The sequence below is a fragment of the Dicentrarchus labrax genome, unplaced genomic scaffold, assembly GCF_905237075.1.
Source record: "Dicentrarchus labrax unplaced genomic scaffold, dlabrax2021, whole genome shotgun sequence".
Lineage (NCBI taxonomy): Eukaryota > Metazoa > Chordata > Actinopteri > Moronidae > Dicentrarchus > Dicentrarchus labrax.
In genome coordinates this window covers 27,379,151-27,406,524 of record NW_026136704.1, presented here as the reverse complement: position 1 = coordinate 27,406,524, position 27,374 = coordinate 27,379,151, and the positions used below count along the sequence as shown (strand labels likewise).

Here is a 27,374-nt window from a genome sequence, read left to right as displayed (position 1 = left end):
ATCTGATATGACATTAAGCGGACACGGCAGAAATCTTACATTACGGAGCATCAGTGAACGCCCCACTGCAGATGTCACTAACGTTAGTTTTGGTTTGGACCCACATGCGGCGCACTTGAAAACTGAATCACGGGTGAGTTTATGAAACGTACTGCGGATGGAGAAAGTCAGCAGAGACACACACACGGAGAGAGAGAAAGAAAGAGGCGGAGCAAGCGGGCGTGTTTGCCGTGAGTGACCAGAGGTCCAGGCTAGGTGTGTGTGCTGTGTGTGAGTGTGGGGAGAAGAGAAAGGGAGCAGATTAAAGTAGTAAATAAACACTAAAATAAGGTGGAAAATGACCTGGAACCGTGGACTTTTGTGTCACGATTTCAGTCTCGGTTTCAGAACCGTTACAGCCCTAGTATGGACTAGGTCTGAATGCCCCAACTATTTCTTTAACAGCTCCCAGCCCTGTTGAAAAAACCCTGGATTTAGAAGTGCAACTAAATATATTTTGTTTGAGTTGCCCCCTTTGGCATTCTCTGGTACAAAGCACAGATAATATACGAGAGTGGTGTGTGTATGTAATTGATTTGTATCGCGTTATAAGACTTGTGAGCGCTGAGATTTAGCAGTTTCAAACAGCTGTTAGCTCGCGTTCACATCTAAAAAAGGTGCAAAGTTGTGTAGTACAAGAATGAGGCGAGCATTTCGTAAGCTTTTGAGTTTATTATGAGGAAGCACCAACCTGTAGCTGGTGTCGGGCTGCAGGTGCTGGATGATGTGTTTGGTGACGGGACCAACAACAATGGGCTGGCGCTCTCCAAGGTCGATCAGGTAGGAAGTTATCTCAGAACCATGATCGCATGGGGGGTCCCAGCAAATACCCAGGCAGGTGGACGGAGAGTAGAATGGTGGCGGCCTGGAACCGTTGTCCTCGTCTTCCTCGTCTTCATCTGCGTCCACTGGAGTCTCGTACCTTTGCAGCTCGGACTCCTTCAACGTGTAGATGTTGCTGACAGCTGCGGGCACAGAGCAGGGCGTCTGGCACAACACTGCCTCGCTGAAGGGCCCCACGCCAGCCACATTCACAGCCTGCACAACAGCAAGACACGAGAATCAGCCAATCAGGTCGACATCAACTCTCACTTGCGACAGTGAAAGGACACACATGTAACGTTCATGTTTGACCACAAGGTGGAGTTCCAATGTAAACATAATCGGTAAGGGTTTTAACAAGCGCAAACAAATATGCAGTTTTTATTTTGTAGCCAGGCCAAGTGATAAAATTCAACTATCATAATGAAAAGTCTGGTTTTATAGCCTGTCTAGAGTGTAATATTCAGCAATGGTCTAAGTACCAGAGATGTACTGCCTTTACTGTGGACCAACAGTGGCGGTGGGAAAAATAAACACACTGCAAGTGTGATAACCTATAAGCGTCCCTCCCTTTCTTCCCTGTTGGACCACAAAGGAGGCTGCAAGAGAACAGCACGGCCTGAAATTTCAGCCTGAACCAGACCCAAAGGACCATGTCACTGTTTTAAGGCCAGAATCTGTCTCCTCTTTCACACAAACGCTGGCTTCATTGGTCACGGTCTAAAAAGGCATTCAGCGCAGCAGCACAAGAGAGACATGGCCTAACCTCCTGTAATATCAGCACGTATAAACGATGGTAATGCAGCTCTTAGCAACCATTAGTTGGCCAATTATGACAGGCAAGCACACAAAATCAAAATCACTAAAACAAACCTTCTGGTTCCTAGTTGTTTAACATGTCAAAACTGACTTCACTTTGCACTGATGTGAGAAGAACATAATGTGAAAGATCAAGTTCACAAGTGTTCTCTGAATTATCGCCAATCAAAACCTGACAATATGGAAACCATTACCTTTTGTAGTTCATCCAAAACACAGCTTGGCATGATTTAATTTACTGTGGTTGCAATATTTTGGGATAACTATGAACCTAATTACAAGCACTGAGGTGTAAGATAAAAACCACTGATCTTTGCTGTTCTTACTGAGCTCTAATTGTGATACTAATAAAAGGTACTGTGAAATTTAGCTATTCTTCAAAATAATAATTGTACTGAAATGACTGGGTTTATAAGGTGATATAATTCGAAGTGTTTTTTAGTGCTGACCTGTGCCCGGCAGAAGTAGTTAGTTGCAGGCAGCAGCCCCTTCACTTCATGGCTGAGCGCTGGTCCGTTGTAGCACACCTGCATGCTGCCCTCAGCGGCTCCCCACTCCAGGCGAAACTCTGTCACTGGGGCTCCGTTGCAAGGAGGGGCCTACAATGAGAATGTCCATCAGTGCTTAAATTCATGACACAGTTTCATAATAATGCATTGAGTTTGTGATGTGTACGTTTTCTCATATATTGTCAGAATGACACATGTGATGTTGTAATTTATGTACATCAGTGGGGGAATAGGAGTGGAGCTGGTCTTACCTCCCAGCTCACAACAACACAGCTGGGGGATTTGCATGTGGTGGAAGGAGCCTTGCACTGCTCAGGGGCCCCGGGACCGGTTGTGACCTCACAGCGCTCCGAAAGAGGTCCAAACTATCCGCACAAGGAAACAAAAACAATTTAATACAACTGAATAATTTCATATTAGGCATTTTAAATCATATTTAGTGAGAGAGGGTTGAAAGCATGTAGCAGAAGAAAAAAACAATCCTCTCTCTTTTTATTGATAGATCAGTGCTGACACTCTTTCTCACCCCAGCCTTGTTCGCTGCCTTGAGCCGGAAGCTGTAGGTTTTGCCAGGCATTAAGCCTCCCACAGAGCAGTCCAGCTCTGGACCCTGGTAAACCTCCCTGCTCTCCTCAGACTGCGGCCCACTCACTTCAACACTGTAGCAGGACACTGGGCTGCCTCCGTCTACCTGAGGGGGGACCTAGGAAATTTGTGCAACCAGTGCTTATAAATCAATACACTTTAAAAAGGGTTTTCCAAGAAAAAAAAAAATACACAAAGATAAATGTACAAACAGCAAACTACAAACCGCATAATCAAAGCTCACTGCTTTGAGGTAGTTTGCTAGACAAATAAATGCATCAACAGAAGCTAGAATACATCCCACACAAATCTGAGTTGGAGAGGAATGACTCACCCCAGCGCAGTTGCACCTCCCTGGCTTTGGGCTTGCCCACCAGCCGAGGGGGCTGGCAGGGCCCAGGGGGCACTGCGGGAGTCTGGACCTGCAGGGTCTCCGACAGCTTGCAAGGGAAGACAACACACCAATTAAGACCCGGAGAAAAAAACAAATTGACATTCTCACTCCCCTCCTCTCTTTCTCTCTCACACAACACAGACACACTGGATACCGATTGTCATTTTCACAAGACTGATTCAGGCTACAACAGAGCAGAAAGGGAGACAAATGTGAATACATTGTTCAAAGAAGCTGGTAAATGTCTATATAAAAAAACAATTTTGACACCTGCATACAGAGAAATATGCTGTATATCTTACAAAGTCGTGGATTAAGTTAGACAGATATTCTGGTGATCAAAAAAGAAAGAAAAAAATCGGACTCAACTTCTGTGACAAAAGTGGCAAACATGTGAGTGTTATGTCACATTGTGCTGCACCAAAAGGCAGGATCTCGCCACCATGAGTCATGTTTCTTTACAAGCCCCATCATGAATAAATGCATGCACTAACAGCTGATGAAGAAATTAATGAAGAGTGCCTGTGAACTGAACTAATTAAGAAAAACATCCTCTGACACATGCAGGGAGGGTTAATCGATTAGCGGGCTTTGTCTTGTACTTACACACCAGGAAGCATAGTCTAATCTCCCAACATAGGACACTGGCTGAATGACAATTTCCTATTAAAACTCACCATAAATAGAGTGCATATCTAGAATTATTCATGTAAGATTTATCAGATCAACCATGGGATGTAGTGACATACATGGCTGCTTTCCCTAACAATTAGTTTACGTAACAGCCGAGAAATGTATCAATAATAAGAGCCCACAGAAAACAGTGCACAATAATCAGGTTTTACACTGTATAACTACATTGTGACAGAGACAGCGAGTGTGTCATATTGGATGTCTGGAGTAATCCTGCTTTGTAATTTGAAGTCCATTTTATGTTTGACAAAAAATAAGTGCAGGTAATAAAACCTTCACCACAGATAATTCTAATTCTAATAGTAATCTTGGTAATTGTGTATGTACAGTACATAATTAAAAAAATAAAGAATAGGTGCAATTTTGTGATCCCTTTCTACCACGCCATATGAAATCGGAACTGATCAGGAAACTTCTGTGGCGAAAGACAAGGCCGTGTGCACACGGTCTGATGCTGAATGACTCACCGGGCTCTGTCCTCCCTCGCTCATGCAGTAAACTCGAGTCTGGTAGGAGCACCCGGGCTTCAAGCCTTCACACACGTGCTCCGTAGCTGGTCCTGAGTAAACCAGCTCCCATGACAAGCCTAAGCACAAACGCATTGCAAACCAATTTAAATTTTTTCAATAAACATCTTTTCAATGTCCGACACATAGTTTTCACTGGAACATAAACAATTTTTATTATCACCAATAGCAACTTACCACTTAAGCCTTCAGACAGCTCCACAACATACTTTGTGACTTCTGCTCCACCATTATCTTTTGGGGGCTCTAAGGTGAAAAATAAACAAACAAAAATCATTTTTCAGTCATTCAATCAGTACTAACCAAGTTCATCAACATCAACTAGGTATCCTGGCAATGCCAGCAAGCTCAATTTTCACTGTGCTATGTCTGGAAATCTACTTGAGAATTGATTCATTCCAGTAAGTATGAAATTTGGGGAGTCACTTGATAATAGAGGAGCTCACAGCCTCTTAAATCTCCACAAACTCAGTAAGAAATGTAAAAATAGATGAAGCATGATTCACCAACGACATGGCCTCTATGACCCCTCAAATTTCTTCAGAAAATAATTTGAGAGGAAACAGAGAGGGACATTTAGAGAGTAGAGAGAAATTTGACAATGTTTTTAGACCTGAGGACATAGTTTTGCTTTTTTATTTTGAAAAATGGAAGAAGAGACAAGTACAGCAGCAGGTGATGTGTTTCTCAAGTGAGATTTAGGGAGGATTCATGCCGATGTCCGAATGATGGTGAGAACTGTCAGTCATCTACTGTAAAGGCTACTTGGAATTCATTCAACTACGGTCAGACACAGCTGGATTGGAAAAGAGAAATTATGAACTGACCTTAATAGGCTGTCAATTACATGTGAGACTGAAGGGATTCGATAAGGAAAGGGTGATTGGTAGGAAATGCTCACCCCAGGCCATCTTAAAGCTGTTGGGCAGGACTCTTCCCCTGATGACAGGCCTGCAGGGACTGCTGGGTCTGTCTGGGTTTGTGATGAACTCGACCACCTGGCTGGGGTTACTCTTCCCCTCTGAGTTGTATGCCGCCACCTAGAGGAAGTGCATGAATACAGGCAGTGAGGAGTCATATTATTCCTCTCAGAATACTGGCTACTGTTTGCATTGACAGTCAATGAGGGCAAGTGTACAAAGGTCATTATGTTTCCTGATAACAAGCATTGACTAGACTCAGAGAAGGGTAATGAACTGCAACTAAAATGGCCACACACACAAATACCACATTATCAAAAAGATTCAGCTGTAGATCTAAGGCATCTACTCAAACATTTCAACAAAACTGTTCAGACACCACAAGCATTGCAACCACAAAAACGAGGCAATAAGCTTTAGTGGCATTTGCATTTCAGTATCGCGCATCTGCGATAATATGGAAATCTCTATCAGCCTGCTGAGTACAGCTCATTCACATACTGTACCAAGACAAACCTGCACAGCACCCAGGCACCCTTCACACTGCGCAGCTGGATAATTGAAAATGAGGGAGGGAGGGAGTCTTGAGAGAGGCTAATGAACATTTCTATCATTTGGGCATATGGGGGTTTGTTTGGGTAATACAATACCTTTCTGTCAGCATCATGGTTTAGGAATGCTGTGGTGCAGACATTGGTGGCTATGTAAGTAATGCGTCCTAATTCTCCTATCAGACTATCTATTAATATGATTTCATGTTCTTAAGAGTTGGACAGATAGAAAGAGCACTTGTTGTTGTAAATGCTGCATGAAAACAATAAGTGTTAAAGAGGGAGCCACTCTGAGTGCCTGTGGTGTAGCGCCCAGCTTCAACTGATAACAGAGTTTAATTTATAGTAGTAAATACAGAGTATACGCACCTACTGAGCCAAACTGACAATGACCAAGTTATGAAATGTAACAGTTACACATAACTTGTGCAATTAAATAAAACTACTCTGCTCTGAATTTAAAAAGGTTTATTATATCCCATAAAAAGACCAAAATCAAGCATTAGACTGTCACTCAATATTTTCCTACTCTGTAGCACTCAAGCCCACTGGTTCCTACTGAAGACATGAATCTTTTTTGGGGGGGTGCTATTTTATGCCTTTGTTTAACAATGTAACAGTCACCGGTGGAGAGAAATTGGAAAGAGGGGAGAAAGAGAGGGGACGGCATGCAGCATGCGGTGGGGACTACGCGATCTACCAGGTGAGCTACCTGGGCACCCCAACATAAATCTTACACATATATAGTTTGTAGGGAAGCTGTGCCACGATGTAGCACTCAAATAAATTCCACACTCAGTGGACAAAGTGCTACACTACACAATAATATTTTTTAAAAGGGATCATAAATGTCCTCAAACAGTTGGGCGATGTAGTTTTTACTGTTATTCAAACAGGCATAAATAGTGTATTACGACTATTTACCAGGCATTAATACAGTACAATACAATATATGTGGGATCAGAGTTGGGAAGGTTACCTATAAAATGTATTAACATTTTTAGCACAAAACATTTTTTTCTTCTCAGGGCATTTGTAAAGGAAACTGATATATTTTACAATAGTAATCCTGTTAATAATTTTTACTCAATGGATCTACAACCTGATTTCATATGTTTTCTGCAACTGTACACTGATTACATAACTCAGTTACATATAATACATTACGCAGTGCTATGGTTCATTGAGGTGTTATTAATACCCTGGCCCACCCATGGCCATATCGGATTTTTTTAATACCATTTTAAATGTTTACTCTGTTTACCACTCCATTACTGCCTATTTTGCTGTCTGACCTGAGAAAGCATGTCAAGGTAAGTAAACATTTCCACACACTACCAGAGCTGTATCAAAACACTGCCATGCTATTTTATGGGGGTGGGGTGAGGTGGGATGTCCCCTTTTGTCAATTTCAATTGTGTTTCTACAGGCATTATCTATAGGCTTTGTGGCCTATTCTACAAGCTTTTTATTCTACACGTTCTACAAGCAAGTGCATTCAGTGGGTTGTTCCAGAGTCATTAGGTTCTGGAAATGCACTGAGGCAACAATACAACAATACATGTGCAACAACACATCAATAAATCTACCTGGAACGGCTCCCCTGACTGATTTAAAAGCCATGTAAGGAGCAAAGCTGTCAAAACCAGATGATTTTTGTTAGAGCATAGCTAATCAAAGCTCTGACACAAAACTGACAGTGTTAGAAAAAGAAAATGCAGGACTTTACTTTAAATTTACTGTAGATTATTTATGTCATCTTTTCTTACTGGATTGCCACTATTCAGCTCAGGAGCATCATGTGTCCTTCTCTCAATGGTCTTTGTCTAAAACGGGTGAAGGACAGTCACCTGTGATTCATCAGAGCTATTTAGTAAATGATCAATAGTCAATAACTAACCGTCAGGAGCACATCAACTTAGAAGAGAACATTAGAATGAGAGGAGGAAAATGAGGGAGATGGTGAGAGGCAAAGAGAGAAACTGTGACATGGAGAGAAAGACACTTGTCTGCCCCTACAATCGGCCACACTACTGCTGACCAAAAAGCCATTGTGGCTCAAACGCTTTGCTTGACCAGCTTCTCACTGGGGCCCCGCATATGATGAGCAGTGAAGTCCTCCTGTTTATGCTGTCAGTAGCCCACCGCCCTGCTGGCAGAATCCTGGAAATGGATGAGTCATAGGGCCACTGTGGGCCTCAGCACCCTCCCTGCCTGAAGTCTGTCCCCTCCACACAAACACACGCCACTGCAGTCTAAATTAAACCTGTAGATCACCAGCTTTGACTGTAAACATCACAAGGCTCCCTTACCCTAAACTTGTACTTTGTACTCCTGTGGAGATTCTTGACGGTGCAGGAGAGCTCGTCCCCGTCGTAGCTTGGCTGGAAGCCATATCCCTGGGACAAAGACAAATTACAAAGGGAGAAAGAAAACAACCAGGTGATCAATGGTTTACAAGGCAACCATTGTAGGACAGAAACAAAGTGGTCTGCAAGAGACACACAGCTACAGGGGATAGGGAAACTTTGTGTTTTACCTGGCAGGCACTATGTCTGCAGGTAGCTGCTTGCGGTGCAGGCAGAGGTGACAGTAGCTATAAATGTCATGTAACTTTTAGAGCAAACGGATGAAGTGTTGCAAAAAAAGAGATGTGAATCAGATCTTTGCTTTTGGCTGGGTTGAAAATAAATAACAGTACCTGAATACATGAAGTGGCTACACAAGGATCATCAACATCAACCAGGAAAATGGCTCTCTATTATTCATTGATTAACATTGTACTTCGCTAATGGTGTACATACATTCTGTCTGAAGATGGGCAAAAAGTCAAAAAGATGCATTCGGCAATACTGCCTTGTAAAAAGCAACTACAGCAAGCACATTTGGTAGAGGGAAAATTGCTGTGTCATTATGTGTTTCGATCTCCCATGATTTCTCTATTTAAAAAGAGACCGTGAGAGACATACCGAGCCTTCCTCCTCCATCTCCAAAATATAGTAGATGTCGTCCTCCTTTGGAGAGCTAGTGGGCCTCTGCCACTTCAGACACAGCCAGGTCACCCCCGCCATCTCCAGCTCTGGAGGGAAGGGTGGCAATGGCACACTGCATGAAGTGAACAGGTCCACCACTTCACTGAACTCGCTGGGGAGGGCAGAGAGAGACAGAAGATGGGAGAGAATGGGAGAAAGAGACAGGAGAGACAGTGAGAGACACACATGCGCACACAGATGGAGACAGTGAATGGAAGAAACTGTAACATAAAAATGGACAACAGGGAGGGTGCCATCCAGAAAAGAATCTAGCATGTCAAGGCCCCTACCTTACACCCATGTCATTTTTGGCAGCAAGGCGGAAGGAGTATCTTGAAGCTGGTGAAAGCTTGGTCACTCTGTACTGCTTCTGGGGTCCATAGTAGCACTGTTCATAAATCCCAGTGCCCTTCCCCTTCAAAGAACAAAGTCTTTAGCCTCAAGAACAAGTAACTCGAAATATGTTGCACATAAAACATCAGAGTGCTGTGCAGTGTTCAACAATTCTTTCATTAGAAATAAATAAATACCTCATCCCACTGAAGAATGTAGTTTTGGATTTTGGAACCGTTGTCACATGGAGCCTGTAGATAAACCACACACAGTTTGATTATTATATCTCAAGCCCTGCGATCCCTTAATCAAAACCTAGTACTAAACACTTCCTTTAACTGCCACTAATTACAAAGAAGCAACCTCCAGCACTAATAACAAACAAGGTGTGCAATAAGGTGTCCAGGTGTGCAGCCTTTTCTATGGTTTAATTAATTCAGTGAAGTTTGCTGAGCGTGCATAGTTGCTCTTATTATTTCTCACTAAACTCTCACACATTTACACGCACTCCTGGGAGGCGATCAGTGATCTGAATCACTTTTCCCCTCTTTCTCCCAGCCAGTTTGGCAATCTTAACTGGTGACCTTTCAGTCATATTCTCATTTCTCCATCCGTAAGGCTACTTAGGAGGACAAATATGTCTGTGTATTAAAAAGGTGTCATGGCTAACAAATGATACCGTGGTCTAACTGTTTGCTTTATCTACATTTTTTAAAAATCCTTGCTTTCTACCACTTAGATGTTGTTGCTACTTGTCCTTTAAAACTGTGGTTTTAAATCCCAGCTCCATCAATCATCTAACTGTTCTTACTTTCCACTGGAGTACGAGTGTGTTCTTGGTCCCGCTGGCCTTCCTGGGAGGATTGGGAGGATCCGGCTCACAGCTTAAAGTGGTGAAGCTCACAGCCTCCGACGGGCTTCCCTGTAAACAGTTACACATGGCCTGGACCCTGAGGTCAGAAGAACAAAGTGGTTACAAAATGGTCCTCCTGGCATTAACACTGTAGTTAAAACAAAAGCAGGTGGAAGGTTATGCCAACCTGACATGATAGTCCGTTGCTGGTCGAAGGTCTTCTAAAGTAGCACTTAGTTCTTCCCCACTGCATCAAAGGAAAACGTTAAAAATAAAATGTCTATGTAAAATCTCGACAGCATATGGGGTTTAGTCTTGTAGCATATTGCTGCTAGTGCTCACCAGTAGTTGCTCTTGTACTTCCCATCTTTGCCGCTACATGAGATGGAGACCTCGTAGCTGAAGGGCTCCGGGGGGCTGCACTCGTCCTCCACATTGCCGTTCTCACTCTCTGGCCTGGTGGGCGCACTCCAGCTCACTACTGCTCCTCTTGCCTGGATGTCTGACACCTATCATATGAAAGTTTAATGGGTCACTATCAAGTCTACACAATGGACACGGAACGAAAGCTTTTACTCTTCTAACTGCAGAACCTGCCAAATCTCAAAATACAAGTCACTAGATTTTGCTACCCGTACCATACTTAACTTATTTTTAAATTTCCAAAAATAATAATAATAATAATAATAATAGCACAAATATTGCAATGCTTGGTAGAAGAATAGAGACAGGTATCAAAATATTCAAGCTGATGCCACTCTGGGAAAAGATTTTCTGCACTTGGCAGGGATGTGCTGTGCAATCCTAAGATTTTTCATTCTGTTTTGAGGAGGTTTAAAAATAGCCTGAGCTACACTGCAGGGGGGATTCATATGTGGAAGAATTCAATCAGGTCAAGTCTGTGCCTCCTCCTCCCCTCTCCCCTCAGGGGCCCACCTTACTCCTTTACTTCCCACAGTTAAGATTCTCAGTCCTTTAACAAACCAGTGTGACGGCAAAGATGAAGAAAATTAACTTTCCACTGAAGCTGAACCATCCCTGTATTAGACATACTCCCTTAACTTTATCCATCATCTTTCTAATAGACCTGTTTTGCTACTTTTACAAGGAGTTCAGACCTAAGAGACAGTCTATGACAAATCCCATCTTATATGGAGGTCAAAGAAATTCTATTTCTAGTTCTACTGATTCCCATACAGCTGCTGTTAACACAACTATTCTGTATTTATCCACATTGATGCTGTAAGCCGAGTGCAACTAAACCAGGGTTTCTCAAGGGTTATTTAAAAGAAAACTTTTGCATATATGTATAATTTTATCTGATTATATGTCGGATTTGTAATCTTACATTTTGGGACAAAATAAATGGTTGTCTACGAGCCACCGCAAATAGTACCGTGAAGATGTGAGAGCTTGTTAAAAATCAGTCTCTTTTTAAAGCAAAGCTCAAACCTTTTAGTAACTGCTAGCGTAGTTGTTTGGTGACACATCTGGGAATAGAAATCCCCACAAGGATGCTAGTCAGCAGGTCTGACTCCATTAGCAAGATATCAGCAAGAATTCATCATGGATGTTAAGAGAATGTTTAATGATGCAATACATTTGCATCATTACGAGTTTTCAAGAACACAGCACTAATAGTCACATAAAATCAGGCAAATTGCATTCATTTGATAAAGAAAAAAAGATAGCAGAAGTGAATACTAACCACTGGTTTACTGATCGTACTCAATAGTGCTTGCAGGGCCAGAGCTTCCTCGTCCAGCTCTGAGGAGAGAAATAAGAGTAAATACGGTCAGAAAACACCACTGTCTTAATGAAATGAAGAAAAGATTAAGGCATGTGACAAATAATGTGTCAATTTCCATTTAAATAGGTAACACTTAGTTGCCTGCTGGATTTTATGTGCAGTGCAGTATCTATCTCACTACTGTAACATTTCTGAATGTCATGTTTGTGTGCTTCTTGGATAGTGTACTAATGGGTGTAACTTTGCACTATCCACTATCTGTAGGAAATGCAATGTTTTAGTAGCAGTTCTTCAAACGATGACGTTCAAAAGATGTGAAAGTTCTTAATAAATTTACCATTACAAATCAACATTTAGAATCAGCACTGAGGGTACTGGCTACTGAGGGTTTTATTGTGGAAAAAGTAAGAATTTCACCACTAAAAGTAGCCTCGGTAGACCTGTATCCAATGCACTGCAGCAAAAAGAAACTATGCAATCATGATAGGCTTGCTGCCACAGTCATAGACCAGTCAAGTTCACAAACTAGTGTGCTAATTAGGTACATTTGTATGCTTATATTCCTACCTCTAACAGAATACAACGTCAACCATTTCCTTAAAATAATGGAAAGTATCGACATGATTTTTTTAAACACCCCATTACATTTTTGAGGTAGATTGCTCATATTTCAGCAATCTTTACGAGGTCATAAGATGAAATTAATTTTCCCTCCACTTTCAAAATTGACAGTAATTCCTTAATTATGCACTGGTGTCGCCAAGTAGCAGTGTTAAACTCCATGATTAATGAGCAGTCAGAGTTCATGTAATCAAGAATAATGTTGGCCGTGTTGCTGATCCCTCACTGCCACCAGCTGCTGCAGCTAATGAGGCACTATTCTCAGTACCTAAACACAACACACTCCTAACATCCGGAAAATGCTGTGTGTCAGCCCAATTGTAAATCTTGACAAACCTCTACCCTTTAACCTCCTTACCTCCTGACTCTCCATTTTTCCCCCTGCCTGTCTGCTTGTCAGGGCCGGCCACTGCATGGCTGAGCTGTCCCTGCTCCGCCTCCAGCCCTTTCCCTCCGACGCCATTGTGAATGTCCACCGTTGGGGGGCTGCTGCAATTCTTCTGTGGCGAAGGGGGAGGGCTGTCCTTCACCTGCCCTCCTCCTCCTCCTCCTCCTCCTCCGCCGCCTCCCTGACGCTCCTTCAGTTTCTTCTGCAGACGCTCATATGTTTTGCTAGTTCTGTCGTCTCGGTGAAGAAACGGGGGGCGTCCGTGTTGGGAGTGAGAATCTGCAGAGACTGAAGGAAGGAAAAGGCAACACTTGTAAGTTTGTACGGACACAGACAGGAGTACAAAAAAAGCCAGAGAAGCAGGTCAAACAATGGCAAAAATCATAGGTTATATGAGGGCATACAAATAAACAGGCGGTAGTGAGGTAAACCCCCACAGATCGAGAAACTGAAAGACTAAACTGTTTGACTCAGGCCTTGATTGTATAACTTGACTGTGCAACTGTACGGGACAAATAAATAACATCTTAATACAACAACAGAGCCCAGACACCAACTCACCCTGCTCTGAGTAGATATGAGCTGGATGGTACTGGGAGATGTACTGAGAGCTCATGTCGCCCACGCCCCCAGCCATGCCCGTGTACAGGTGGGGCGGCGGGGGCATCATGGCAGGGTGTGGGATGAAGGCTGGCAGGTGGGGATGGGGTGGAGGTGGAGGGTGGTGGAGAGGGGAGTGGCCCCCGGGGTGGAACTCTGGTTGCTGAGGTAAAACCAGAACTCGCCGCACTCCGTTCTCTTCTATGATCTAAGAGAAAAACAAACAAGGAGAGGGAATGTAGATATCAAAGCTGACCTGAGTTCAACAAAGTGCCAATCAGAAACAGTGCACTGTAAGTAGTATAGAATTAGTACCTGTGAAACGTATCCAGGAGGCACATAGATTGGAGGCACTGAACCATTTGGAGACATCATGGGAACCTGAGCAGGACCTGTGAAGAAAGAAGGAGCGAGATCAAACACTCTGCCGCAGGGCAAACAGCTGCTTCATCTGTGCTAAATGTACTGAGAGTATTAGAGTGGTGAACAGGGCTGAAATTTCAGCCCCAGTCTGGCCTGATTCATTCAAGCCCTAGCCGGAATTCAACAGCTAATGTTTTAACACCAAACCCAATTTTCTATGTCAGAAAAAACTCTCTTTTTCACACACACACAATTGCAGAATGATCAACAGAGCTACTTTTAAAGCTCACACACCAACATTTGAGAGTTTTGTTTCAACAATAACATCAATGCAGCGTTTTTTTTCCCCCATCAGCAATTGACTCTACAGTACCCAGGAGGAGAAGCTTTGTGAACTTGTTGTTTTTGTGGACACAGTCTTCCGACAGTACTTTTTAAATCAAAAGAGATTTATTTCAGTACAGTTGTTCATCTTTTGTATGGTTTGTCCTTTACATCCAAGCCTTGAAACTCCTTGAACTGTCAGTCACCTTAAACTATACACGTAGATAATAAATCCACTTTTACTTCCGTATCCCTGGACAATCATAATAACTCCTCCCATTTTGCCACCTATGGTCTATGACACTTGGCAGGTTTCATTTTAGACAACCTCAAACGTTAGCCTCTGTAGGGGGGAAATCCCCAAATACTCGATTCCCTCTTCTAAACCAGCTACCATTCCATTTTTTAAATACCTGTGAGTAAGAAAAGGCAGAGGAATGCATTTTTTTTTAAAATACTGGCAAATGCAAGAAGACCACTTTACAAAAGTGCTGAGAAACAACAAAGTTTCTTGCGTGGCTCGGTTGTAGGGGCCAGTGCAGCGGCTTAGCTCAGCTCAGAGAAGTGACAGCTCAGCAGAAAGTATGGGAGAGAGAAAGAGAGTGGGCCCTCTGTGCCAAGTTTGCACAGTCGCACATTTCTCTTCTTACAAACCTAAGACATAAACACTAGGGCCACAATGCCGGATGTCATGCAGGAAAGCAAGAAGATCCACAACACACACTGACCTCCCAGCAGCCTGTTTGAGGAAGAGTCTTCCTTCATTTTGCCAAAGTTACCGTAAGCAGAGAGAAGACATTCTGCAGACATAATGGGCCAACAACTACAGAGGCTGGCCTGTGCAATGATACACTGAAACCTCCCACTTCTAACCTCTAGCACCACCCCTTCAGGTGCTGATGTCCAGGCTCCACCTCTTGGGGAGAGTAACATCAAGTGATATATAGACAGGTGGTTTGTTAGGTAAACCTAGTCAACACTGATAAAGTCTAATACAACAGTCCTGCAGTAAATCCTACCTTCATGAAGGTTATAAAGTTCAGTTATTGTTGAAAGCCCAGAACAGACAAACCAAACACTGGCTCTAGACAGGGCCTTTTGCATTTTGCACGAGCTTTTTAGGGCCACCGTAGTTTCTCCTACACACTTGGAAGGGGAGGATGAGATGAGGGGTATTCAGTTGGTTGCAATCACACTACTTGATGCCACCAAATCCTAAACACTAGACCTTTAAAAGAGGCGTTGATTCACCTTTATGGTCTTTTTTGGTTGCGGTTTGTGGTTCTGTTGGACTAAGTGTTTCTTTCATTATTATATCCACCCCATTTATACTAAGGGTTGACTAAATCCCCTCTCAGTATAATGCACAATCATGAGTCTCTGCATTTGCAGATATATTCCACGCCTGCTGCTTTCTTTCTTACTTTATCATCAGCCACACTTTTTGTATTCAAGCTGTGTCTCCAAAGTTGGCGCAAAATTGTATTATTCAATGTAAAATAATAAATTAAAAGAAATTTATATAATAAGATATGGACCGTTCTTTAACAGTTTTAAATATTTCAAGGGAGGAATGGATAAGAATCAGCCACAGTGAACTGGTAGAAGAGCTGCAGGCACTGCAGTTTGTGCCAACTAGAGAACCTTCAAAACTTTATAAAAGGTGAGCAACATCTTTTATAAAGCTACAACCCTGTTTAATAATGAACAGGACTTGCAGAGATAATGAAAGATGAAATGTCTGACCTAATTTTGTGTCATTATAATGTAACACATTTGTAAGCAGTAGTGAAGCAATAAACTAATAAAATAAATCGTCTCAGAAATTAAAAAATGAAGAGGGTTGAGATTTGCACAGGCCTAGATTAGATATTCAAACTGGATTTAATTTCAGAATAAATTAGCCAAATATTACAAATAAACATTTCCCAAAACCGTCATCGGACCGCTCTAGTCACTGTGTACTGTGGGCTAGAAGATGCACTCTTCTTAAACCTGTTACCGTCTAATGTCAGACAGCCTCACAATTTATTACTTTCTGTTTGTAGAAAAATATATTGGAAATGCACTGTATTAGTCTAGCTGCTAATAAACTTCATTGGACAAGACAGACAGCAGGTAGGCATCTTAGACTGAAATCAAAAGGGCAAAGAGCTTTGAAGCCCCTCTCAGTGCACAGAGCCAGCAGACTGATAGGCAATGAGTCATTTCCCTACCTGAGAACACAGGGTCTGTAAGGACAAAAATCTCAATTCAGGGAGCATGGGAGAGCTCAGCCTGAATGAAAGCAGTCACACTGCCTCAGCCCTTATTGATTTCAGATTACAATATCATTTGAGTGGGAGTTCAAAGTGTGTACTGTTAACTCCACTCACTTTTAAGACTAATAAATGATGTTGTGTTTATGCCAGGTGCTGCTGTGCACCTGCGTAATGACTGATTAAGGCAACTCCAGTTCGTGCCGCCAGTGCTGACTAACAGGAAATCTGATGAATCACATTAGCATTCAATATGCCATTGTTTGTCCGTTTAGAATGAAATGCTTGGTGTGTACCGACTTGCGGAGCATAGGGAGAAGAGGACCAGCAGAAAGCACAGGGTGAGGGAGGGAGGATGAGGGAGCCACACACATCTAAGAGAGAGAGAGAGAGAGAGAGAGAGAGAGAGAGAGAGAGAGAGAGAGAGAGAGAGAGAGAGAGAGAGAGAGAGAGGTAGGGTGGAGAATGGGGGGGGAAAAAAACACCCACTCTTTTACATCAGACTGACGCACGAGTGCTGACAGAGATCAGATAGAAAAGGCCACATCCCCCTCGCCCTCCCCTCCCCCCGAGTCAACTGGAGCATTGGTTGTGCTGACGTGGCCGTGGAGTGCCAGCCTTCCAGAGGAAGCAGCCACGGGAAAAACATCAGTCCTCCTCCACAAAACGGCAGGCTGCCACTGAGCCAAGAATAGCCACAAACAAGCTGCCCGTTCTGGCAGTGTAAACAGAGGCTAGGCAACACTTTGGAAACACCATCATCTCCCGTCAACATCACATAACCCGTCTTCACCTCCCCTCCTCCTGGGGCAGGCAGACAGGATCAACTGGTGCGACGTGTCTGAGTCGAGAGAAAGGCTGGAGGTTACCACCGGGAGATGGGGATAATTGTTCAGGTTGGGTGAAAAAGCCGAGGGAGAGACCCATCCAAGGCCAGACACATGTCCACACACATACGTACGCAGGTGCGCAGGGGTGGTAGGGCCACTTGGAGCATCCACCTGTTTCCTCTTGTCTTAAAATGGACAGAGATCATAACAAACTAACTCAAGTGGGGCTTCACGCAGGTCTTCTAAGGCATACTGCAACCAGGAAACTTGGCAAACGTGGCTCTGAAATAACAGCAACAATCCATGCAAACTGTCAGGTTTAATCGGACGTACAAATGAACCCTCAATTAGATACGGAGAATGAAAAGAAGCAGAGAAGACAAGCTAGACATAGGCTTGCTGCTATTAACAGACGGGTGTAAAAATCAAGTAAAGCACACAGCAAGAGAGGAGGAAAGAGACAGAATGGTTTCATATGGGAGCTCTTAATAAGCTCTCAATGGCAACATGATGAACTGTGAGCCTATAAAGATGGAGCGGGCTTGATTATTAATTAGAGCTAATAAATTGTCGCCATCCACAAATAAAGAGGAGAGAGAGAGAGAGAGGACAGGAAAGGCAAGGCAAGCAGACTAACCGACAGAGGTTAATAATTACAGCAAAGCAAGTGAAAGAAGCTAAGTACTGAACTGTCAATACAACCAAAAAGTACTTATTGCAAGTTAAAAGCCCAACACTGACTTTTTTGTGATGACACTGTGGCAAATGGTTCTCCTTTTGCAAGGCATGGCACATTTTTCTCACAGCCAGGAGAGATCTTCATCAATTAAGGAAGTAGTAATTTGCAATAAGTGTAGCGTTCTATTAGCAAATTACAAAGCCACGGATGTGTACGCTTGTCCTTGGAATGGCTACTTCTCCACAACATGCTGGTTAGCATCAACCACTGCCAATCCAGGCACACGGAGGAGGATAGCAAGTGGATAAAAAAGGGGCATTCTGTGTTGATCTGTGTGCAAACCAGAGCCAGAGGGAGGAAGCTGTATAGTAAACAACAGAACAATTTAATAAGAAATAGCCCTTTTATTTTTTAGGTGTTAGTAAACTGAAGTCTGATATATTTTAAGCTACCCACATGGGTCCTGCAACCCCAACCAGCATGAATGACGTTTACAGGAGGGGAGGGAATCAGTAACCTTCACGCTTGTGCTTATTACAGAACATCACACTGCTGCTGCTCTCAGCCAGACCAACGGAAAAGGGATTTTTTTTTTTTTTTTTTTAAGTAATTCATTATTTGGCTCTGTTCGGGATATGAAGATTCCACTCTAAAACCACTGCCTCCCCCTGTAACAAGAGGCTAACCTCACAAACCCAGCTGAGTGCACGTGGAATTGCCTTCCTATGACCACCCCATCCCGGACTAAACTAACTAACGTTTTTTTTTTCCCCATCTTCTATCATCCTCTTTACCCTTTCTCCCTCCTCCCCTCGGTATCAACGCAGCAATGGGAGAATGAGTCACAAGCTCAGTCATTCTTAGAGCTACTCACTGCAGGAGCTGTGAATGAACCGCGCCTGTGTGTGCGTCCGCATGCACATGTTTGTGTACATGTACGAGGAGTTAGGTGGGGGAGGTGGTGGATATAAAAATAATGTGCTAATGTGGCTAATGTGTGTGATGTGTCTGATGATTGCGGCCCAATTATGTGAACCATATGTGACGAGTTTTTGTTCAGGAGGTTGCTGGGGGTGAGGAAACACGCAACCTCCCCACAACTGTGCACATGAGTTTTAATTTTAGGCCAACAGATACTGTCATGTCATTTTATATGCTGTGTTGTCCCTGCTAAGTAACGGACTGCCCACTGGAAGCACAATACCTGTTGCACCAGCCCCCCCCCCACCACTGCAAGCTCAATGTTGCATGATGGTTTTGTGTCCTTGCCGCCCACTCGCCAAACACAATGTAAACTCAATGGAAGGCTTTAAATAAATAGACAGGTGGGAAATGAGGAAAGGGAGGAGGAGAGAGAGTGTCAAATAACAGAATGAGAGGTAGGATGAATAAAGGAGAGATGTTTTTTTGAAGCTGATGTTGATACCTTTTTCTAGTGACGCTGCTGATATTTTTGGCTGATTTTTACCATCTTTAAATGTGACCATATAGTTAGAAATATCCCTGGAGTTTAGGGACAGAATCCAAGGCTTCTAAAAAGGGGCCAGTATAGTCCATTAAAACTGCTTGTCGGATGGGCAAATAGCTTCTGAGGGACAGATCACAAATATATTTTTCCTTCCAACAAGGCTGGACAACACATCACACAGCCTAACCGGACTCTAACTGTCTCAAGCAATTCAACTTGATGATAACACTTGGGCTATTTTCAAGCAATCTTAAAAACTCAAACTTGTCTTGAACAGAAAAATAATGGGAATGTGTAATGCAACAGTAAAGCTTCCTAAAAGTAAATTCCAGCAGAATTTCTCTCAAGCCGGTACTTGTGTATTGACAGTATGGATACGCCTGCACCACGCAGTGTCAGATGTTCAACAGTGCACGTCCGGGCTGCTCAGTTTCAGGCACAGGGGACATGACAATCTCAAGTCCCTCTGATAGAAAATAGACCAAGCACATCTGCAGCACCATCAGGAATGAGATGAGGTGTCACAGTTATGGCATCAGAGATAAGGGACAAGTAGACAGATATGTTGTTACTGGTTGGTCAGTCGGCCTCAGAGAGAGAAAGGACAGAGGATACTGGCGACAGGGCTACAAACTGAGCCAAGGGTACTCATGTACATACAAATGTGTGCGTGCACACACACACACAGACACAGACACACACACACTCTTTAGCCACCCGTCGAGATGCCAGAATGGCTGTCTTGGCTTTGGTGGGAGAAGGCACATCTCTATCAGGCTCAATAAGCCCAGTGGAACTACACAGTGCTTTCAGCCATCAACCAGAGACTGAATCATCCAAAGTGATGTGAATCAGCAGCAGGCTAAGTCAGATAAAGAAGTGGATCTAATCAAGCCAATGGTCCTGATGCTGACTTGTCTCATCAGTCACCAAGCTTATCAGGTGGTCTATCACTTGGTGCCAGTGATGCAGCCTTCAGATCTACAGTGGCAGACGCTGTGAAAGGCCAATCCAGGGAGCGCTGGGGGTCTGGGTTGAAGCTATGAGGGCATGTCCACTTGAAAACAGAAGTCCCCTTATGGCAAGGAAGGATAGCGAGCAGGAAGATGCTAAATGGCCACACTAATAGCCTCCCTCGCTAAAGGCCCCTCCTCCAAGGCAGATATCTAAAAAGGCAAATGACTCCTATAAATTGTATTTTGCAAGATTGTCTGTTAGTATTAAGCAGGCTGTCATGCGCTAACACGTAGCAATTACGCACATCCAGCTGATAAAAATACATGATTGAATACACATATTAGTGTGAGATGGAGCAATTCCTGAAAAATGTGTAAACCACATCATTCTGTCTGTAACTGTGTCACTCTGTCCCTGTCAGTACATACTAGGGTTAAAGGTGAAAGCATGCATAGGCACAACAGATACTTAAGTGAACAGGGATAGTCTGTTGTTGCGAACACACAACAAACCAAACCAACCAACCAAATGCGCATACATGCTCGCACGCACACACTCTTCTTCCTCCCTCCTTGCACCGCAAGCGGTGAGTCATCCCTCTATTCACGTCACCAAGAGATGAGTGCACCCTGTGACAGGCCAGTTAGTAGCAGTCACACTGATCTATGTGGCACCTCTCAGCTCTTTGTTTCTCCTCTGATGGAGAGACTATGTATGCTCGCTCCCTATTAGGAAGGTTTACTCAGCTCGTAATGGGGGGCCGGTGTGGGAGCTCAGTCAGACAGGAGTAGGGAGAAGAGCCCCTGCATGAGCAAACTGTATGATGGCTTCCTGCCTTAGCAGCATCACTTTATGTCACTGCTTCTGCTCTTTTGTCATCTAAACCTGGATGCCTAAGGCCTATTGCACAGGTCTATTGTCCCATTGTTATTCATATACATCACAATGCATAGTCAAAAACTATAGACAAGAAATAGCAGTGTGAGACAGTAAGCACTGGTCTATACATGGCTCAGTGAATTTATGGTAAAATGTCATTTGCCTGTGTGCTGTGGTCACAAAGGGTAGCAAACATTATTCACTCACAAACCTTTATCATGCTGCCATCCTTTAGTTTTATTTATTAAATCAAATTGAACATTTAAGAGAAAAAAAAAACCGCCTGTTTCACAGAAACGTCAATATGCGGAGGGATGTCCGTGGAGCGAGCCATAAACAAAGCAAATCATTTTCAGATCTATGTTTTCCTGGGCAACTACATTTTATCATAATCGTTTACAATTATGGCCCCACAACTCTACCTCCTACAACTACTTCAGCTGTCTTCCGTTCACAATGTCAGCGACGTGTTGGAGCCAGACTTTATTGTTGCTGTCACAAAGCCAACACAATCACCAACAATTGAGGAAAAAGGAAATGACTGCCATCAGGACAAATAAGAATGTGTAACACATCTTACTCAAACACCGCCTTTCTGCCCTAACTTGTCTACTAACACACTGTAATTATACCATATGCTTATTTTACATTATGATATCTATTGGTGCACAGTTCATTTTATCATCTGTCAAATTGAACAGTAAGAGCAGCATGCCAAATGGCGTTCAGATAGCAAAGCTGATGAGGGGGGGAAAAAATGATGACACATTCTGTACTACGGGAAGTATTGTAATAAAAACATCAATAACAATCAAAGTGGATGCATTTATGTGCACGCAACATTAGTTACTAAATTTAAGAATGAAGGTGATAGTACATTTTCTGAGGTCAGGCAGCATTTGGTGTGTCTGTTTTTAATCTGTTATCTTCTACATGCACGTCCCTGTACCTATTATGTTTCTGTTTAGTTACTATGCAGACTGAGCATTTGTATGTACATATATATCAAAGCTCAGCTCAGTGTCTCTTGTAAAACATCTCACTTCGAAAAAATATTGAAGCATTTTCGTAACGCATTCTTTCAAGCTGTACATTTCTCTATATTGGCTGGAACCATAAAATGAAATTGTGCCATTGAGCAGTCTGGGAGCTGTGAGACATGACTGTCATCCTTTTATCATTTCTGGGAAAATACATCAATGCATCCTGGCCAACCCCCTCCATTTTTCACTGAACACACTGAAGAAAGCTGAATGAATCCAGGTGGAGGTGATATATGAAAAAAGAATAAAGAAGTTCAGCAGAAATCTGGCTCTGTTAATCCGATTATTCTTACGCCTCTTACAATCTAACACTTGTTGAGGTGATCAGAATTAAGCACCTACATGGATTTTGCTGAACCTTTAGTAATCTCTCTGATTAGATGACAATATTTGGGGTGTCAATATTGGACTTTAGAAAATCCTCGATTCATCATAATTTTCTACACGTAGGGGCACAAATATACTGAGCTTTCATTTGAATGTTTTGCCTCTTACAGATCAGTAAATTTCAGAAGAGAAGAAAAAATACATATTGTCACGTACATTTTATGAATCAGCCAAACACAAATATACAGTGAAGACCTCCTCTCTAGTTTTGAAGAGACCGCGTTTGTGCTGGAAAAAGTGTAAATATCTAATATGTCTTTTTATGAGTGTGCATTTTTTTACAGATGACCAAATTAAGGATTCTAAACAAATCTGTAGTTAAGAAAAGAACAAACTGAGTTATATAAGTTTATGTTCTGCACCGTGTGGAGAGATTGTTATACATAACAAAAGAAAAATATATTGCACTGAACATCAGTTTGATTCTTTCCATGTGATTTTATTTTCTTAATTGCATATTATGGTGATATACGTCACTATTAGGAAAATCTTGTTAATTTTGAGATAATCACTTCAACCATATTGCCCAGCCCTTTATATTTTCCAGATTTTCTGTAGTAATCAATTTAGACAAGTCTCTTAGCTTCCCATAGATGTCAGGGTATAAGCAGAGTACTAAGCATTTTAAATGAGCCATACATTTCCTGGAGCTTTTCGGCAACCCTGTGAAGACCGCAGCAAAGAAGGCATTTGTCTTGCGGTCACAATGTCCTGAAACTCGCACAGTTACAATATGTTGTCTGCGCTCACTGGAGCACTCTCTGCTGGAGCAGTAGCCCTTTGACCACTGAATACACTAGATCTCTTACAGCAAGGTCTTCTGTCTTCATATTAAGGTAGAACTGCTAGAACTTTCTATTATTCTTCTTGTTGCTTTTGGGATTTTTTTTCCAGACTAAAAGCACATCGAGTGCTGCAAGGGCGAAATTTGCGTTTTTTTTTTTATCCTTACACGAAGGGTTTAATAAATGACCATGGGTCCAATATTTTGAATTGAACAGAAAAATAATGTTATTTTCCACATTTGTTCTGTTTTTCCTTCTATACTGAAAATGTACCAAACCGTGGCCCAAAAACCAAGGTACATACATCATTTTGTGTACCTTTACAGCCTACTGAAAAGATATGCATGCAATAACGGAACAGCTTTCTTACCTGTGATACACTGAAACTGACCATCCTCTCGTCGAATAGTGAAGGCCTCACCTGGGTTTACCTGCACCAGGATTACCTGTGGAGAACAAAAGCAACATTTCATCTAGAGCCCTTTTTGTACGTGGACAACTTGTACAACATGTCAGCATGTTTAAACTAAAGTTGCTCTGGAATTGTACAAATCATCATAAAGTGTCCCGTCAAATTACCATGCAAAGCACCAAACGGTCTTGACGGTTTAGTGTTACTCTGAAGATACTGGCAAACGAAACTCATAGTTGGAAAAAGAATCATACCCTATCTCTCCAATTAGAGCATTTTCTGTGATGCCTAATATGTAGGCGACACTGGCAGAGGTAGGTACAAGCAACAGAAATAACACCACCAAAAACAACCAAAATACACAAAGCTGTCTGCTTTGGGACAAGCGTTCCAACCAAAATATGTGCAGTTGACAATAAAAAACAAACAGGTGGACAGGTCACTTTAATTTAATTTTAAATCACAATAATTGTTATCAGGACATCAAAACAGGTATTAGCTACAAAATCAACAAGATCAATTAACTGAGAGTAAGGCTGACAAACTGTGAAATGTAAGGCATTGGTAAGACTTTCTCAAGTGTTGACTGTGGTCCTCAATTTGTCTGAGGGGATAAACAATCATTAAACCTCTAAAAAAAAAGAAAACCTTTCAACTGATTTTTTTTTATAAAGAGAAAGACACCATTAACCAGTGCAATACCTGGACAATTGAAGCCATCAATATGTGTGTGTGAAATGGTTTAATTGAACATACACAAGCTCATGTTCTACATAAACGTTCACTGTCAATTTCTCACAATATCATCCATAGAATCTAGGATTGTTTCTAGGAAGTAGTACATGTTAATGATTGTAAATGTAAAATGATTCTACAGATCATGAAATTGTGGTTTGGGTGTCACGAGACAATATATTTAAACTGCTGCTCATTTTGGAAATCAATGAGATAAAATGGTTGAATTTGTAACTTTTGTGTTTGATAACAATTTTTTTTATGTTTTAAGGTTCAATTACAAGGATTTACAAGGGTCAGTATCATTTTCCCCAACTGTACGAAAGCAAGAATAACCTGTAAATTCAGGAACATTCAACAGATGTTACCTACCGGTTAAAAAAAAAAAAAAAAAACAGGAAGCCCTTGCCTCTATCTCTAAAGCTGATTGTGTCAATATTATAAATTAGAAATTGTCAAGGAATCATTATTTGTAATCGTTTCTCCCCATACCTAGTTTTAATGTGGATAAAAACACGTTCCCCTTGTAGAGTTATCATGCTGTAAATGCATTTTTCTAAAGCTTCATCCATAAACAACTGTAAACTGTTACTATATCATACCATTCATGGAGTTCATCATGACTGTTGGAAATATCAGGTACACACTGTTAGCCTACACTGAGTCATGCTGCTACTGTCATCACTAAAGACTTGAGGATCAGAAAGGAACAAGAAAAGCCTCATGGAAAGGTGAAAGCAACCAACCTTTTAAACCATTTAAAACGTTTCTGACAAATATTCTATTTTGTTCATTTTCTATTAACGGAACTGAAGACATTTTTTTTTTTCCATTCACTTAATCAACAGGTCAGATTAAACTTCTCCCTCTAAATCCTCTCAAATTCATCACGCTCTTAACTTCCCAAAGAACGCCCAGAACTAGGTTTTTGTTGCCCGGCAATGTGTGTGGGCGCTAGTTACCTCACTCTTGTGGTAGTCGCTGTCATAGAATCTACACTCCCCTGGCAAAGGGCTTTGCCTATGGTTCTCTTCGAGCACAGACATCATCAGCACCTCCATCTCTGACACTGCTCCCATTCATGTGCTCAGCGGGGAGAGGAAAAAGCCCTTTGACTGCCACACACAGAAGCTCATATGTTCATACACACCCACACAGGCAGCGTCAGCAGCAAGTGTAGATGGTGGTGGTGAGGGTGGGAGGCTGAGGGGGGAGGGGGGTGCAGGGGCAAGGGAGGTCTAATTGAATCAAAGTCTAGGCACTCCACAGTCGGGTGAATGTGTATGTTTGTTGTCCACCCCCTTCTGTGCGAAACAAACACCCCTCCTTGGACTCCCTTTTCTAATTTAATCTTAACACTGGGAGTTACATTTGAAACCAATACTGAGACATTCATTGCATGTTCATAAAATCAAAAGGAAGGACATTTTTATCTGACTGCTACTTACTGTTGCCCGCATTGCTTTTTCTCATTCAGGCCTCGCTATTCACGCAGTCACAGATGCTCCAGGGTCTACCAGACCCTCCACCACTTCACCCAACCCTCATGAGAAATCACATGACCTGCGATGCTAACACATCTGGCTGGGCTGATCCTTTACACCCTCCACTTCCATCAACTCCCGCACAAAATCCAGGAAGAAACTGGCGAGAGGCGAGGAGAGCAGCGGGAGCTATGTAGGCGGATGGGGCTTAGTCTCTTGCGCTGGATGTAGCCTTCACAGAAAGTGTGGCGTGAATCTCATGTTTGCTTAGCCTGGTTCAGCCTCATCTGCTCCATAGCGGCACTCTCTGCAGCAGGCAGCTTGCTCACTCTTGCCTCTGGCTCCAGTGCAGCCTCCCTACCGTCAGTATCCACAGCAACCCCTTCAACAAATAAACCACAGCGATGTCCGCGCCAAACCTTCAGAGAAGGGATTGAAACCTTATCAGCAGTGGCCACTCTCCGGAAAAGGAGGCGGATGAACCCAAGAAAACAAGACCAAAAATATGAGAAGGACTGGATGATGCCTCAGTTTGCTATTCAGTTTCCTCCTTGCCTCTGTCACTGACTGTGTGCCAGCTCAGTTAACGCCTGCTGTGCTTCTTAATACGGTTAATTTCAATAGCATTCCATCAGGGTGTGATCATAGCACAGCGGAGCCGGCAAAGGTATAAGGGTTCCATAGCGTGGGGAGTCCTTTGTTCTGCCTTTTTTCACAACAACAACAATGGCGTGAGGGAGCTGAGCGACCCACGCAGCTTCTGAGGCTGACATATACGACTACGCTACAGTCCCTCTCCCTCCCTCCCTCCCTCCCTCCCTCCCTTCTCTCCCTCCCCCTCATACTCTCTATGGCTCTCTCTCCCATTCACAGAGCGACATGCCATGCAACCTCTCTTAATACTCCGATCGATGTGAGAGGAGATGAGGTGGTGGGAGTTCAATTGCAGCGGTCCAGCGCTGGCGACAATTGCACCCTCGAGTTCTCTACTGTCTTCAAAGATCACAAAGCAGCCCACTGATAGTCAAAACAGAGACAGTATTTGTACAACGACACAATAAACAGAGCTTGCAAGTATTCACTGCTTCTGTAACATCTGTCCTCATTCATTCTAAATGGATCATTTCTTAAAGCGACAGTGACACTGATCACTTGATCAGCATGTGCCAAGTTAAGAGATACTCTGCGTCACTGATACTGCTACGCAGAGGGAACACCTATGGCACGTCCTCGGCAAAATGACATTGTACGGTTCATTTTGCTCCGTAAAATGAAAAAGGGCAGGATTTAAGGAATTAGATAAATAAAGCAGCTTGTAGCCACGATCAATGACT

At 42.7% G+C, this 27,374-nt stretch overlaps 1 protein-coding gene across 5 annotated transcripts in view; it reads right to left on the bottom strand.

The window, feature by feature from the left end:
• The window catches only part of fndc3a (fibronectin type III domain containing 3A), a 45,126-nt gene that overhangs the window by 5,665 nt on the left and 12,087 nt on the right, over positions 1-27,374 (bottom strand). For 4 of the 5 annotated variants that reach the window (XM_051396635.1, XM_051396631.1, XM_051396632.1 and 1 more), the window contains exons 4-23: positions 23,780-23,855; positions 13,752-13,828; positions 13,398-13,644; positions 12,807-13,124; positions 11,786-11,844; positions 10,420-10,586; positions 10,265-10,324; positions 10,036-10,174; positions 9,422-9,475; positions 9,182-9,306; positions 8,829-9,003; positions 8,172-8,258; positions 5,290-5,428; positions 4,566-4,634; positions 4,329-4,447; positions 3,107-3,214; positions 2,716-2,889; positions 2,441-2,554; positions 2,130-2,279; positions 731-1,077 (exon numbers count right to left, since the gene is read on the bottom strand). In XM_051396635.1, the coding sequence (XP_051252595.1) occupies positions 731-1,077; positions 2,130-2,279; positions 2,441-2,554; positions 2,716-2,889; positions 3,107-3,214; positions 4,329-4,447; positions 4,566-4,634; positions 5,290-5,428; positions 8,172-8,258; positions 8,829-9,003; positions 9,182-9,306; positions 9,422-9,475; positions 10,036-10,174; positions 10,265-10,324; positions 10,420-10,586; positions 11,786-11,844; positions 12,807-13,124; positions 13,398-13,644; positions 13,752-13,828; positions 23,780-23,855 (2,804 nt within the window). Of the gene's footprint in view, positions 1-730; positions 1,078-2,129; positions 2,280-2,440; positions 2,555-2,715; positions 2,890-3,106; positions 3,215-4,328; positions 4,448-4,565; positions 4,635-5,289; positions 5,429-8,171; positions 8,259-8,828; positions 9,004-9,181; positions 9,307-9,421; positions 9,476-10,035; positions 10,175-10,264; positions 10,325-10,419; positions 10,587-11,785; positions 11,845-12,806; positions 13,125-13,397; positions 13,645-13,751; positions 13,829-23,779; positions 23,856-26,004; positions 26,811-27,374 lie in introns of those variants that run through there. The other variant, XM_051396636.1, reaches the window with a different exon arrangement.